The sequence below is a fragment of the Populus euphratica genome, unplaced genomic scaffold (assembly GCF_000495115.2).
Source record: "Populus euphratica unplaced genomic scaffold, PopEup_1.0 scaffold85.1, whole genome shotgun sequence".
Lineage (NCBI taxonomy): Eukaryota > Viridiplantae > Streptophyta > Magnoliopsida > Malpighiales > Salicaceae > Populus > Populus euphratica.
Window position 1 is genome coordinate 1055037 of NW_011499898.1, and position 16361 is coordinate 1071397.

The following is a 16361-nucleotide window of genomic DNA, read 5'->3' on the forward strand; positions in this document are numbered from 1 at the left end:
AAAATATTTTTTTTATATATAAAGCAAAATAATATCATTTTTTTTAAATAGTCAACAACAAGTTATAACATGATTTTTTACCGGATCAACTAAATCACTAAATTAACTTGAGTTTTTTATTAGGCCACCATGGTTTTTAGCTTTTTTTTTTTTTAAATCAGCCTTAAATCAATTTGCTAGATCTAGTTTTGAAATTATTAAAAAAATACTTTTAAAATATAAAAAATAGGATAAATAAATAAAAATTAATACCATTGAAAATTGATTAATAATGTCAAATCAAGTAAGTCTTTAAAAATTAATTATGTTAAATAACAAATCAAATTATGTTAAATAACAAGTCAGGTAATGGACTCAGTTCAAAATTCAGGTTATAGATTTTATCTAGATCACTAGATTTTAACCAAGTTATCCTATGGTGTCCCCAAATATTTTTTTTATATATAAAGCAAAATAATATCATTTTTTTTAAATAGTCAACAACAAGTTATAACATGATTTTTTACCGGATCAACTAAATCACTAAATTAACTTGAGTTTTTTTATTAGGCCACCATGGTTTTTAGCTTTTTTTTTTTTTAAATCAGCCTTAAATCAATTTGCTAGATCTAGTTTTGAAATTATGCTTGGCATGTTTAAATATATGTCACATAAATTTTGAATATTATATTAATGAATACAGTGATTAAAAAGTTAGATGTAATTAGAAAGGCATACAATTAGCAATATTTATAGATAAACATAGAGTAAAAAATGAATAATGTTTTTCTAATAGGAAAAGATGAAATGAACAAATCCTAAAACGGACATCTTTCCATAAACATTTAGTACCTATGACTTGTTTAACAAGCACATGAAAACACTACACTAACAAAGCATTGAGTTATACCATTGGTATAAAATGATCAAAATATGAAAATTTTAATTAAAAAATAATAAAAATTAAAAATAATAAAAACTAAAATTGACATAAAAATTAAATTAAATTAAATTTTAAAAGATAAAATAGAAGAACAAATTTAATACAAAATATACAGCAATTAAAAAAATTAAATATTAAATTTGATATAATTATAAAATAATATGATATTTTTAAATTTTTCACAACTTTAAAAAAAATATTTTTCAACTAAAATAAAAAAATATTTTTAAAAAAACTTATGATATTTTTAAATTTTTCACAATTTTAAAAAAAAAAATTTCAATCAAAATAAAAAAATATTTTAAAAAAAAAACTAAATCAAATTTTTCTTTAACTGAAAAATATTTTTTGTTAATAAACTTTTTTAAAAGTAATCGAACACATGAAATCTTAAGAAATGACCTTTCATTAAACATACAGGCCTGAAATTGCATCTTCACGCACAATGTCTATATATCAATAAAGAAAAGATGTGAGAAAAATAAGTGTCTGCAGTGCTTTTTACATATCCTAATCCTGTAGTAAGAGAATGAACGAGAGAAAGAAATGGTATGTGTCACCCAATCAATACGTTACAAGAGAAGAAAAGAAAGGAACGCAAAAGCAATCTGCTGGGCGTGCCTCCTTACCTTCTTAGGATTTTCAATATTTTATCGTGTCCATCGTTGCATGTTTTCTGTGTTTTTTATTTGATAATGAGCAGATTATTCTCGTATCCGTTGTTGTTAACAATAGGGCGTAGGGGATCGATCTTCCACTCACCATCAACAACGAACTTGATCTGTACCACAAAGGTAAAGTGCTGAGATACACTGTGTTCAAGGGACTGATTATGCAAGTCGGCAAAAATGATTTACCTCGTATCTGCCCGGATACAGCATCAGATACAAAGAAAAGATACCCACACTAGACTTTTCCATCCTTCTCTGCAAAATAGAAATTCATGTTTCACTCTAGTCTGAAATGATCACATCGAGGACATGTTTATTCAAGCGGAGAAATGCGGAAATTTAACAGCATGCCATTGCATTAGTTATATGTAAAGCAAACGGCTGACATGCCGAGGCAACAACATATAAAAAAAACACTAGTAAAGCAACAGAAATGGAAAGATAAAAATGATCTGCAACAGTAGCTAACACAAAATAAGCAGTCTTCACAGCTTTCAACCCGTAATTCTAAAAAATACGGGAGATAATTGTCCTATTCTAGGAACAGTGTATGATCCCAGAAATATGAAAATATTTCAAACAGTTAAGACATAATTTACTACCAAGAGGTCTCTTTTATTCTTTATTTTGTGCAGGCTGGTGGCAGTGCGGGATCAAACCTAGAACTGCCAGTGGCATTAGCATGGGTTGGAGCTAAATATCCTTCCCCCCAGCCCACCCTGCCTAAATTATATCATCACGTGCCCAAACTAGAGGTTGCAACATAATAGAGAAAGGTGGGCAGAACAATCGCAAGGATCAATAAATCTACAAACCAAAATCCATGTATTCGTGGAAAACAACCGTTTCATCAGACCCAACTCTCTCTGGGTAAACTACAGCTTTTGTTATTCAACCAAGCCCAACTAATATGAATAATGCCTGACTGTTTTGTGCACCATGTTTTGTCCACAAACACAGGGCAGTACAGTGCCAGACAACCAAATAACTACCAAGTCCCAACATCCCATTAGGCTGTAGGCTTTTGATATTACGTCTCTCAATATGAATAGCAAAGTTATGTAGGATATTTTGCTTTAGTACAAAAATAAATGCAAATGCATTTGATGCTGCAAAACATCTCCTTGCTATAATTTAGATGAGCCAGTACCATTAGTTCTAAGTTTCTGATCAATCAATTTAGATGGGATCAAACCTGGGATGCCCAGCCATCAAACGATCCAGATAGGAACACCTCTGAGGCGGAACTAGGCCAAACTATACAAGCAGCACGGAGAAGCTGCAAAGCTCTAGAAGCATCATCAATCCTTTTCTGTTTCTCTTCCACAAACTTTTGTGCATCCCTGTTTAAATAGAAATATGGCATTAATGATAAACCAAATTAGAGCCAAGTACCATTTATTTTTTTCAACTTAGCTATGTGTCATTAGATGAAGAGAGCTAGGCATACATTATTGCAAGTGCCATCTTCCCTTCCAACACTGCCAATTTTGCCCTTATTGACCGTAATTTATCCTGGGCATTCATGATCTCATTTTCCTGGAACTCCCAAGAATCAGAAAGCTTCAGAAAATCACCAGAGGAGCTTCCATTATCCTGGTGAAGAGTATAAAATATGATTTGTAAGAGTTCAAGATATGCTTTGGATAAGGTTCTAAAGAAACAACAGGGACGATCAAATCTAACCGAATTGAGAAAACAAAACAAAAATGAAGATCGTTAACCTGCAAGATTACTTTCTTTTATGTAAGAAATAAAACTTTATTCTAGCAAATGCTCCTTTAAATTAAATCCCCAAAAAACAAAAGATGAGAAAGCCTTCTTCCAATTTGATGGCCAGAATATGTGATGAACTTCTTTTACATTCAAATTTTGATTGACCCAGTTAACTAATACCTTTGTAGTTCAACTATTTCTTCGACAGCAGAGAAAAGGGCGAGAGAGAGAGAGACAGAGAGAGATTGATGAGGAAACAAAATAAATCCCACACAAGTGTTCTCTATTCAGGAAAGAAATGACATAGAAGTGACTTCTATTCAAACTTTATCTCCTTTTCTATTTCATTAAAAGCATGTGGAAGATGCATTGCAGTACTTACCAAACAAACACCAGACAAAATTCATGCACAGAATCAGCTTATATTGACTTATCAATGCGTAACAAACAATAAACAGCTATAAGTTCAGTTCCACATTGACTTCCAGCTTTTTCTTAAAAGCAAAAAAAGTATAAAAAGTGAAGGGTACCAAAAATCTAGTTTTAAACAAATTGTATTCAAAGGGGGCATAGTTTAGGTACCACTTTCTGTGATAAACTTTCACCAGTGTTTGACTTCAATGCCTGCAGCACGGAGGAAAGCTCCAACTCCAGATCACGTAGTTGACTTTGTACTTGATTCTGATTAATCCCTCCATCAGAGCAATTCTCTTGACTTCTGCTGACAGTTTCACTAGAACCCTCCTTTGTTTCAAGTATTTCATGTCCTAAAACATTCTCCTCGCTTCCTGTACAAGTTCTATTAGATCTAAGTTCTTCAGCAGTGCATCGATAAACAGACAGAAGTTAGCAGATCCAAAATGTAATGCAATCAAACCTCCCGAACATCAGCTCACATAATACCTTCAAATTGCATGTCTGAAAACCCTGCCCTCTTAATGCTCCAAATTCTCCAAGTGTCTGGATTTAGCGAATTTCCAGAACCATCAGTGTTTGAGAAAGATCTGCTATGATCAAGCTCACCTTCCAAATCATTGATTACACCACTGTTGGGGTTTAATAATCCAGTTATATTGTCAACATTGAGGCCAGCAACTGTCTTTTACAATGGAAAAAAAAAACAGTATGAGTTAGGTTTTGTGAGGAATGTCCAGCTACTAAATCATTTTCACACCAAAAAGCTAAATGTATACATGTACTCACATGACGTTTTAAATTATAACAGGAATGGTGGAAATGATGACATATTTATGACCTAGATGGGATATATTAAAAATTCTATAAATGCACCCACACATCTACAATAACAAGTAATCCGCGTATGGCTGAGTTATCAGACGATGACCTTAAGAACAATTATAGGTAACTGATTTAAATTAAAAATTAAAACTTACCCCGTTCTTTGTGGTTTTAGGGAGCCAATCATGGTTAGTGTCGCTACTTTGGACACGAGTAGTGCTTTCAATCGCTTTCAAAGCAAACCCTAAATTCATATTCCTTTCTTTCTCTAATCGATACAGTATACCCCCAATCCCAGCATCATCCTCAGTCGCTGTTTCTCTAAGAGCACAGAATTGGTGGGTCAAAAACTACCCATAATATCTACCAATTGAAGAGAAAATTATAACTTGAGAATTTATGGGAATTTGGCATGGAAACGGCCATTAAAAGTCATGAATATCTGTTAGTTTTCTTTTAATTCAGGATAAGTGGCTTCCCAATTGACAAACTGAAAAGTGGATGAAGAAAAGAATACGGAAGGAAAAAACTAAACAGAAGAAGAAGCAAATAGAAAAGCATGAATATTTAGCAACGAGCAAACAAAGGGGAAACGAAAAAATTGAGAGCTTTCAACTTCATGTTGCACTCATGCTCATCTAAAAACATTTGACTCTCAATCCACAGAAATAACAATTGCAACTAAAAACAAGAATGGTTAACAAAAATTAGAAGCCTCACAGTGATATACTAGAGGACGAGCCAGAAACCTGAGAGCTTTGTCCTTTATTACACTCTGAAGCCTTATCTTGAATTTCTGCATTACTGCATTCTTTATTATCCGTTAAAGAAGAATAGCAATCCACTACATCAGCATTATCATCACAATCCCAACCCAACGCGAGCCAACCTCCTTCCTTCAAGATAGCGTCAACAAGATCCATTCTTCCAGCATCAATCAATTGTTTCTTGCTGGGAAACATCAGTGGATTTTCTGAATTCTTCATGAACTCCAAAATCTCAGTCTCCAACGCAATATCGCTCCCACAACTTTCCCAATCCCTTCTATTACACCTCCTTACAAACCCACCACCAGAAACCCACCAGCTTCTTTTCAGTTCAAGAAATCCACTCGTCTCCTTCACTGCAAGAAAGCGTAACTCTTGGCTGCTTACTTTTCCTTTTCTGAAACGATTATGACTATTAGATGTAGCTTCAAGTTGCATGGAGGGAAGAAAGATCCGAGGGCTCAAATCTACGGAGCAGTTGGGTGCGTGAGTGATTGAGTAGAGCATGGTTCAGGCATTTCGACGAACAATTGGAGCGCGGTTAAAAGAAAGAGAGACTGGTACGAGAGTGTGTTATAAGAACAAGCAACGAACAATACCAAAGCAGTCGTCATAGTAATTAAAAAAGGGACGAAAACTGAATCTCCCATACAAAATAGGGGGCAAAATAGAATTTTTCTATTAATAAAAAAGAAAAATAGAATAAAGCATGAGTTTATTTGGATAGGGTGTGTGGATGAGGTGCACGTGGTCCTGTGATTAGTGACAAGATCCAGTCTGATCTGTTTTGCTTGTCACAAGAGAAGGAGACAACTACTTAAATTGTGTTTTGTAGTTTAGGTTAACATGTTTCTTTTTTCTTTATATTTAGGTTTTATTTATAATCATAGTAATAATATTTTTTATTTAGAAGTATATTAAAATAATATTTTTTTATTATTAAAAAATTATTTTTAATATCAATATATTAAAATAATTTAAAAATATAAAAAATATATAACTTTTTTTATAAAAATACTTCAAAAATTTAAAAGAAAGCGATTCCAAGTATTCCTATAATGCTATGGTTATATGATCTCCATTGAGAACGGGTACTTTAAATGGCTGCGCTAAAGATACTTACGGGTTCAAGAACCTAGACATTTAAATAAATTTTTATAATCATTTTCTTTTTATTTTAATGCTGTCGACTCACGCAATGTATTAAATAAGAAAGTAAACATTTTAATTTTACTCTTTTTAAAAATTTCAATTAGAAGGTTTGCCAGCGTTATAATGCGAGCCAGGTGAATTTTGTTTTTTATACGTAGCCAATGTTTCTAGTTGAAAAAAGAAATAAATTATTTGAAAATTACTTTGATGAAATCTTGATTTAATAAATTCAAAAATAATTTTGATAAAAAAATAAAAATATAGTTTGATTAAAAAATTTAAGATAATATTATTTAAAAAAAATTGATACTACAACATATTAAATCAACCCGAATCAACTAGGTTAACTTTTTAAATTTATAATCTTGGTTATGAGATCATGATAACTTTGTTCTATCTCTAACCTTGGGAAAAGTGTAGCCGTTGCAAAAAAAAAATATAAAAATGTGTTATTTGTTAAGTTTATTACATTTGGTTGTTGTTCTTTTAATTATTTCAAATTTTATATAAATTATAAAATTTAATTCTCGATCAATCAAAAATTAAAAAATAAAATTGAAAAAATAATTTAAAAAATAACTAGAAAATAACTCAAGTCAGTCCAAATTAACTTGTCAAATTCACGATCTGGATCGTGAGACCAGGATAGCGTTATAAAAAGTAAATTGAAATAAATTATAAAGCATAATTCTTAATCAATCAAGTATTAAAGGATGAAATTTAAGAAAAAAACTTAAAAAAAGACACGAAAAAGGCCTCGAGTCAACTTGGGTTAATTGGGTTAATTTACCAAACTCATAACTCGAATCATAAGACTAAGATAATCTCGTAGAAAATAAACCAAGCATAAAACTCAAGTCAACTTAGATTATCTTGTTAAGCTCGTGGCCCAAATCATGAGCTAGAAGAGCTATATGGAAAATAAGCTATAAAGTTCAATTCTCGATAAAATTATTATTAAATGATAAATTTTTAAAAAAAATCTAAAAAGAAAATACAATAAAACAACCCGAATTAACTCACAAAACTCGTAACCTAGATTATAAGACTATGGTAATCTCATAAAAAATAAACTAAAATAAATAATAAAATCAAATTTTTAATCAACCTAATGCTGAAAATATTAAAAGATAAAATTAATTAAAAAATTTGAGTTAAATAGATTATTCTCCCAGTATTATTACAATTAATAATATTTTATAAGGTAACGCACAATAGAAATTAAAAAGCTTTATCTTTTAGTTGTTTTATTAATTTATATAATAAGAAAATTAAAAATTTTCTTTTTAGGATAAACTATGCAACAATCAAATTTGAAAGGAAAAGAAAATCGAAATCATCAACATATAATCATAATTCTAAAGAAATAACATCAATACACCTTCTTTTTTTCTTAATTTCTCAATCATGCTCTTGAAAGAAAAATAAATCAAACTATCGTATCAGCTTCACCCTTCAAAACAAGGTATCTGGTTCATCCTTCAAACTTCATGAGAAATTTAGAAAGACTTTCTATTTTACCTTTAAAACTAAGAGTTTTTTTTCTCTCAAACAATTACACCCATGAGGGGGGCCCACACACACATCAATAATACATATCACGCAGATTTTCATAATAATTATGTAAGGAGGCTCAAAGGGTTATTTTCATATCACAAAATACCATATGCTAACGTCTTAACAAAGGCAAAAGGAATTGTTTTACCATACACACTCATATTTTATTATTGTGTATTTTTACAATAAAACTATCATTTTTCCCTTAATAATTTAGGTTTTATTGCATGCTTTCAAGGAGAATATAATATTTTCCGGAACACATTTACTACTACAGGATTAAACGGGACAAATGGATCTTTTAATTTTTTATTTGCATAGTATAATATTTAAAATATCCTCAAAAATTAAATTTTCTTAGCAACGAGAGTCTTGAAATTTTTTGGTTTTACTTCTTAGCACAGTATAGTTGCTAATTAGCCCTTGGAGTTAAATAATAGTCTAAAGCTAAGATAATGATTTTTTTAGTTTTTTTTATTATGTTTATTCCTTTAATATTATGTGGGTAAAGGATAATTTGATATTTATATAAATTAAATAAAAAAATTGCTAGCATGTGTTTCATAAACTCTAGCATATGAAAGGTATTGCATCTTTTAGATAACTTGTGCAACATTTTTCAATAACTGAACATTATATTTTAAAATAATATTTGATATACTTTACCGTGTTAATGATTTTTCTTCCCCAAACTCTCCTCTCTTTCTCTATCTCTAACCTTGGGAAAAGTGTAGCCGTTGCAAAAAAAAAATATAAAAATGTGTTATTTGTTAAGTTTATTACATTTGGTTGTTGTTCTTTTAATTATTTCAAATTTTATTTATTTAGTTTTTTATATTGATTTTTTAACTTTTGAATTTTATATCAAATTTAACCTTTTATTTTATGATATTTGAGGTTTAACCTTCAATATTTTAATTTTTAATTTACATTATTAGTTTTTTCTATCAAATTTTAATTTATTTTCATTCATCGTTAAATCTATGATCTTATGTTTATATATATATATATATTTGGTCTTTATTTTCTTTATTTTTTATTTTTGAGTTGAATTCTCTTGTGAATTTGATTTTGTTTTTTTGTAAAAAGTAAATTGAAATAAATTATAAAGCATAATTCTTAATCAATCAAGTATTAAAGGATGAAATTTAAGAAAAAAACTTAAAAAAAGACACGAAAAAGGCCTCGAGTCAACTTGGGTTAATTGGGTTAATTTACCAAACTCATAACTCGAATCATAAGACTAAGATAATCTCGTAGAAAATAAACCAAGCATAAAACTCAAGTCAACTTAGATTAGCTTGTTAAGCTCGTGGCCCAAATCATGAGCTAGAAGAGCTATATGGAAAATAAGCTATAAAGTTCAATTCTCGATAAAATTATTATTAAATGATAAATTTTTAAAAAAAATCTAAAAAGAAAATACAATAAAACAACCCGAATTAACTCACAAAACTCGTAACCTAGATTATAAGACTATGGTAATCTCATAAAAAATAAACTAAAATAAATAATAAAATCAAATTTTTAATCAACCTAATGCTGAAAATATTAAAAGATAAAATTAATTAAAAAATTTGAGTTAAATAGATTATTCTCCCAGTATTATTACAATTAATAATATTTTATAAGGTAACGCACAATAGAAATTAAAAAGCTTTATCTTTTAGTTGTTTTATTAATTTATATAATAAGAAAATTAAAAATTTTCTTTTTAGGATAAACTATGCAACAATCAAATTTGAAAGGAAAAGAAAATCGAAATCATCAACATATAATCATAATTCTAAAGAAATAACATCAATACACCTTCTTTTTTTCTTAATTTCTCAATCATGCTCTTGAAAAAAAAAAATCAAACTATCGTATCAGCTTCACCCTTCAAAACAAGGTATCTGGTTCATCCTTCAAACTTCATGAGAAATTTAGAAAGACTTTCTATTTTACCTTTAAAACTAAGAGTTTTTTTTCTCTCAAACAATTACACCCATGAGGGGGGCCCACACACACATCAATAATACATATCACGCAGATTTTCATAATAATTATGTAAGGAGGCTCAAAGGGTTATTTTCATATCACAAAATACCATATGCTAACGTCTTAACAAAGGCAAAAGGAATTGTTTTACCATACACACTCATATTTTATTATTGTGTATTTTTACAATAAAACTATCATTTTTCCCTTAATAATTTAGGTTTTATTGCATGCTTTCAAGGAGAATATAATATTTTCCGGAACACATTTACTACTACAGGATTAAACGGGACAAATGGATCTTTTAATTTTTTATTTGCATAGTATAATATTTAAAATATCCTCAAAAATTAAATTTTCTTAGCAACGAGAGTCTTGAAATTTTTTGGTTTTACTTCTTAGCACAGTATAGTTGCTAATTAGCCCTTGGAGTTAAATAATAGTCTAAAGCTAAGATAATGATTTTTTTAGTTTTTTTTATTATGTTTATTCCTTTAATATTATGTGGGTAAAGGATAATTTGATATTTATATAAATTAAATAAAAAAATTGCTAGCATGTGTTTCATAAACTCTAGCATATGAAAGGTATTGCATCTTTTAGATAACTTGTGCAACATTTTTCAATAACTGAACATTATATTTTAAAATAATATTTGATATACTTTACCGTGTTAATGATTTTTCTTCCCCAAACTCTCCTCTCTTTCTCTATCTCTAACCTTGGGAAAAGTGTAGCAGTTGCAAAAAAAAAATATAAAAGTGTGTTATTTGTTAAGTTTATTACATTTAGTTGTTGTTCTTTTAATTATTTTAAATTTTATTTATTTAGTTTTTTATATTGATTTTTTAACTTTTGAATTTTATATCAAATTTAACCTTTTATTTTATGATATTTGAGGTTTAACCTTCAATATTTTAATTTTTAATTTACATTATTAGTTTTTTCTATCAAATTTTAATTTATTTTCATTCATCGTTAAATCTATGATCTTATGTTTATATATATATATATATTTGGTCTTTATTTTCTTTATTTTTTATTTTTGAGTTGAATTCTCTTGTGAATTTGATTTTGTTTTTTTGTTTTTGCACCTCAACTCAATATTTGATGATATTTAAGGTTTGACCCTCAATATTTTGATTTTGATTTTTTATTTTTAGCTTTTTTATCATAATCTAATTCATTTCCAATTTTATCCTTAGATCTATAATCTTTTTTTTTTAGATTCATTTGTTAAATTGATTTCTTTTCAATTCAAAATTTTAATTTATCCTCTCAGTTTTTTTCTTCTCATATGAGATTCTTGTTCTTTTAATTGATATTTTTTTTTACCCTTGATTTTGTTTTCTCTCATTGTTCACCATTTTTTTTGTTTCTTTGATTTTTCTCATTGTTTATAAATCCTACTCGAAAGTTAATCTGGAACAACTATCAGATCATTAGTTAAACAAGTTAAACCAAGTCAATTAAATCTTTTTTTATATAAAAAAAGTCAACAATATTATTTAAAAAAAAAATAGTCAATGATTTTTAACTATATTTTAACTAGATTTGCTCCAGGTTAACTGAAATATTGGTTAACTCAGGTTTTTGACCATCTTATACTGGATTTATTCTCTTCCAATTTTTTTTGAAACTCGGTCCGGTCTAAATCATGGATCACTTAAATCATAAGTAAACCTATTAGATCAAGTTAAGTTTTAAAATTATAGTTGTTTAGATGCAATGTTTTTAATTTAGTCACTAGTTAGGGTTATGAATTTGAAAAATTAACAAGGGTTGATGTCATTTTGTTTATCAATTATATATTTCAATTTTTCTATCAAATTTTAATTTATTTTCACTTTCATAGTTAAATCTATGATCTTATGTTTTTTTTATATATATATATATATATTTGGTCTTCATTTTCTTTATTTTTTATTCTTGAGTTGAATTCTCCTGTGAATTTGAGTTTGTTTTTTCGTTTTTGCACCTCAACTCAATATTTGATGATATTTAAGGTTTGACTCTCAATATTTTGATTTTGATTGTTTGTTTTGAAAAATAAATTTTATTAATTTTCTTCTGTTTTTTTTTCAATCACGCCATCCTTATCTCATGATCTAGATGAAAGGTATATCTAAATGACCCATGTTTTTTTCATATCATTTTTTTTTATCATTTAAAAATAGTTTTTTTTTAAATTAAATTTCATTTTTTTTTCTCATTTTGCCTTTTATTGTATTACTTTGTCCATATATTTCTACTTGCAGGTATTGATAACCTCACTTGATTTTACTAGTATTTTGTTTTTTAAGATTTTTTTTTAAATTTTATTGTTTTATATACTAGTATTTTGTTTTTTAAGATTTTTTTAAAATTTTATTATTCTATGTTTTATGTTTTGATTATTAAGAATTGACAAGATTATTAAGAATTGATAATCATTATTTTTTTATGATGTTGAGCCGTGATTCTTTTATTCTTTAAAATATATTAGCATCATTTTAGAATTATTTTTTATATCATAAAAAAAAAAGCAATTTGACCTCCACTTACCTATAAGAGAATCTTTAAGAAGAAATGCTATTTTAAAAAGTTTAATTAATAAAATAATATTTTAAATAATATCATTATAGATTTTTTTATCATGGATATTTCAATAAAACAAAACTATTTAAAAAATCAATTATATTTAAGTGAAAAAAATAAATGTTTTATTTTATTTTAATAAGTTTGATACTATTTTTTTTTATCAAAAGTCAACAATATTATTTAAAAAAAAAGGAAATAGTCAGTGATTTTTAACTATATTTTAACTGGATTTGCTCCAGGTTAACTGAATCATTGGTTAACTCAGGTTTTTGACCATCTTATACTGGATTTATTCTCTTCCAATTTTTTTTGAAACTCGGTCCGGTCTAAATCATGGATCACTTAAATCATAAGTAAACCTATTAGATCAAGTTAAGTTTTAAAATTATAGTTGTTTAGATGCAATGTTTTTAATTTAGTCACTAGTTAGGGTTATGAATTTGAAAAATTAACAAGGGTTGATGTCATTTTGTTTATCAATTATATATTTCAAAGTTGTTTGTTTTGAAAAATAAATTTTATTAATTTTCTTCTGTTTTTTTTTCAATCACGCCATCCTTATCTCATGATCTAGATGAAAGGTATATCTAAATGACCCATGTTTTTTTCATATCATTTTTTTTTATCATTTAAAAATAATTTTTTTAAAATTAAATTTCATTTTTTTTTTCTCATTTTGCCTTTTATTGTATTACTTTGTCCATATATTTCTACTTGCAGGTATTGATAACCTCACTTGATTTTACTAGTATTTTGTTTTTTAAGATTTTTTTTTAAATTTTATTGTTTTATATTTTATGTTTTGATTATTAAGAATTGACAAGATTATTAAGAATTGATAATCATTATTTTTTTATGATGTTGAGCCGTGATTCTTTTATTCTTTAAAATATATTAGCATCATTTTAGAATTATTTTTTATATCATAAAAAAAAACAATTTGACCTCCACTTACCTATAAGAGAATCTTTAAGAAGAAATGCTATTTTAAAAAGTTTAATTAATAAAATAATATTTTAAATAATATCATTATAGATTTTTTTATCATGGATATTTCAATAAAACAAAACTATTTAAAAAATCAATTATATTTAAGTGAAAAAAATAAATGTTTTATTTTATTTTAATAAGTTTGATACTATTTTTTTTTATCTGGCTATATTTAATTGATTTATTTTTTTGGTGGGTCACTTTGTTACTTTTAGTTTTTTTAAAAGATATATATAAAAAATTTATTAAAAAATTAATATTTTATTTAACACTTCTTTTAAAATACATAAAATAAACATAAAATAATTAAAATAATATTTTTTTTTAATTTTTAACTTCTCATTTAGCACATGCCAGGAGTTGCTGTAACAACGCAGGGCAAAATTATTAACCCTAGAGTCAGGCCAAGCATGAAATGTCGTGATATTCTGATACATGGGGCTAAGTACTTGATCACTACAGTGAAATTTGATTTGCTTACTGGACGGTATGATAACTCAGTAAATCCAGGACCAAAAGGGCTGATCTTCCGCTGAGAATTCAAAATTACATGAACTTGCAGGTGGCTCTCGGTAGAGGTTTGGAAAGTACGGAGGGGGTAGAAAGCTCCTGGTGAGATTATCTTCTTCAACCTGGGAAGAATCCGGTTGGTCTGACTCGAAAACACGATAACAATCCGGTTGGTCTGAGTTGAAAGCATCATTTTTAGCTGAACTTTCTTCTTGTTTGGGTGTCACCGTTGGCACAATGGCGGAAACATTTTCAGACACTGTATCAGGAAGAGGCTCAAGTTCTGCATCCGGTGAATGGATGACATCAAATGGTTCTGAACTTTCCATACTTTCCTCTCTGCTAAGCAATTTTTCTTTCAGTGAAAGAAGCTGTTGAATCATAAAAACCGAAGCATTAGTCAAAAATTCATAATTGAAAGCCAATTAGTTGCTGAATGCTACTGTTGAGTGCTTGCAGGTAAGGGTTACCTCGTTTTTCAAATTCTGCTCCTCGAGAAGGAGTTTGTCATAATCAGCCTTGAGTTTGTCAAAGCAGATTCTCAAGGAGTCGTATTCCCTTTCCAGCTTCTTGTTCTTGAACCGAGCTCTACGGTTTTGAAACCATATTGCAACCTGGCGAGGCTGCAAGCCGAGTTCTTTAGCAAGCTGCATTTTCCTCTCTGGTTCAAGCTTATTCTCCGCCTCAAAGCTCTTCTCAAGAAACTGGACTTGAGCTGCTGTAAGCCGCCTTTTCTTTTCAGATGGCTTAAGGTGCGCATCATCATCCTCATCGCTACTTTCTTCTTTGACATGTGGTTGGAAAAAAGACATATCTACAGTGTCTCCTCCATCATTCCTAAAATTAACCATAGATTTTGCACCTGGAACAAATGATGGCAAACACTGTTATCGCTTGCAGCATGATCATGAATAGTCGCTATCTAGCCTCAGTCCAACCAAAGAAGCTAATAATGAACACGGCCCCAATTTGTTTCAATCTGTGAGCGAAACTAGCTTCGGAAAGCTCATGTATGCAGGACAAGGCTAGTTCCGAGAGTAAATTAGCAGGACCCCTACCACCCAAGATGTAGAAAAACAGAAATTCATGCCACTGGCCTAAACTCTAAAGTGAGAATTCTATATTTCTATGCAAAAGCTTCAATCTTTTCTTTACAGTATGATGAAATAAAAAAAGCAATCTGTTCTTGAAAGGCATCGTAAATAAAAAGTAAAAGACTAGAAACTAGTAGTAGTACCTTGTAGGCTAGCACAAGGGAAAATTCTTCTCGAGAAATCTAATAGAAGAAGGTAAGTCTCTGGAATCTATAGAGATTTAGAGATGAGCAACCTCGGAATGAAAGATTTCACTCATAAAGGATTAGCATATATCACCACATAGCAGAAAACAGATAAATTACAAACTTGAAACAACAAAGAGAAAGAGTTGATATTACAGTTCCGACAAGATACAAAGCATGAAAGTTAAAACATATCATAGCTTATCAAATGGAAAAGGATGGCAGCAAGAAAATTAAGTTCAAAGAATGTGAGTACCATGAAGAGTGCTAAGAGAGGTGAAAATACAGAGAGATTCACAAGGAGGGAGCCTGCCGTTTCGAAGAAAAATGGTCATTTTAGAACTGCCACAGTCTGCATCACCCGCCATGAAAGCTAAAGCCTAATCCTGCCTTCGATCTTCTTTCTGGTCTCTTAAACAACCAAATAATATTTCGGAGAAAGGAATCAGAAAAAGGTCACTAGTGTTTGGAATGTGATGTAAATGTTCTTTAAAAAACATTTAAAAATAAAAACAGAAGTCTGTAACTTCCTTAGAAAGAACGTGGAAGTGTCCCCACGAGGATAACATGCCATGTGGAAAGTACGTGATGGTGAGCGAAGAAAGCTCATACCCATCAAACGCTCTGAAGAATCAGATGAATAATGACTTAATGGAGGTGAGGAATTGGTAAGCTCATTTGAACTTTCAAGTTTGGCCCTTGGATAAAGCATGGACTCTGCTTTGATACAGAAAGATTGACGGGTTTGTGCAAGAGTTGTGCAATTTGAAAGTTGAAAACTTTAAGAGATAGAGAGATTCTAATCCGTCGAAGGGTGATTGATGTGATTTGTACTCTCTCTGACAAGCTAGATGAAAGAACACGGTCACTTGCTTTTCTTCCAAGAAGTGTACAGAATTTGAAAATGATTATTTAAATATTTTTTTTTTAAATTTTATTTTTAATATTAATATATTAAAACAATATAAAAAATTAGAAAAAAATAATATAAATTTTTA

General features: G+C 28.9%; 2 protein-coding genes across 6 annotated transcripts; both read right to left on the minus strand.

The window, feature by feature from the left end:
• Positions 1-1325: 1325 nt before the first annotated feature.
• LOC105132412 (uncharacterized) lies at positions 1326-6037 on the minus strand. 3 transcript variants are annotated; one of them, XM_011035903.1, is made up of 8 exons: positions 5269-6037; positions 4704-4869; positions 4213-4408; positions 3892-4097; positions 3044-3189; positions 2789-2936; positions 1780-1848; positions 1326-1703 (listed from the first exon to the last, which is right to left on the minus strand). In XM_011035903.1, the coding sequence occupies exons 1-8, from the start codon at positions 5820-5822 to the stop codon at positions 1608-1610; spliced, it is 1581 nt and encodes a 526-aa protein (XP_011034205.1). In that variant the 5' UTR covers positions 5823-6037; the 3' UTR covers positions 1326-1607. The 3 variants fall into 3 exon arrangements, with proteins under 3 accessions (XP_011034205.1, XP_011034204.1, XP_011034208.1); XM_011035902.1 differs by having other exon boundaries at positions 3892-4130; XM_011035906.1 differs by having other exon boundaries at positions 3892-4130; positions 5298-5445.
• Positions 6038-13932: 7895 nt separating this feature from the next.
• On the minus strand, positions 13933-16145 carry LOC105132413 (homeobox-leucine zipper protein HAT5-like). 3 transcript variants are annotated; one of them, XM_011035907.1, is made up of 4 exons: positions 15620-16145; positions 15322-15360; positions 14555-14946; positions 13933-14455 (listed from the first exon to the last, which is right to left on the minus strand). In XM_011035907.1, exons 1-4 carry the CDS (start codon positions 15729-15731, stop codon positions 14072-14074), a joined length of 927 nt encoding a protein of 308 aa, XP_011034209.1. In that variant the 5' UTR covers positions 15732-16145; the 3' UTR covers positions 13933-14071. The 3 variants fall into 3 exon arrangements, with proteins under 3 accessions (XP_011034209.1, XP_011034210.1, XP_011034211.1); XM_011035908.1 differs by lacking the exon at positions 15322-15360 and having other exon boundaries at positions 15620-16143; XM_011035909.1 differs by lacking the exons at positions 15322-15360; positions 15620-16145 and adding an exon at positions 15062-15315 and having other exon boundaries at positions 14555-14977.
• Positions 16146-16361: the final 216 nt, after the last annotated feature.

Excerpts from the sequence above, each read along its gene's own strand:
- LOC105132412 (XM_011035902.1), bottom strand. The coding sequence starts at position 5,822 with ATGCTCTACTCAATCACTCACGCACCCAACTGCTCCGTAGATTTGAGC. Across the intron at positions 4,131-4,212 it reads TTCAGACATGCAATTTGAAG|CTGAAGAACTTAGATCTAAT; the intron begins GTATTATGTGAG and ends ATCGATGCACTG. Across the intron at positions 1,849-2,788 it reads TTGATGGCTGGGCATCCCAG|AGAAGGATGGAAAAGTCTAG; the intron begins GTTTGATCCCAT and ends TCTATTTTGCAG.
- LOC105132413 (XM_011035907.1), bottom strand. The coding sequence starts at position 15,731 with ATGGCGGGTGATGCAGACTGTGGCAGTTCTAAAATGACCATTTTTCTT. Across the intron at positions 15,361-15,619 it reads CTCTCTTAGCACTCTTCATG|ATTTCTCGAGAAGAATTTTC; the intron begins GTACTCACATTC and ends TTCTTCTATTAG. Across the intron at positions 14,947-15,321 it reads CCCTTGTGCTAGCCTACAAG|GTGCAAAATCTATGGTTAAT; the intron begins GTACTACTACTA and ends CATTTGTTCCAG.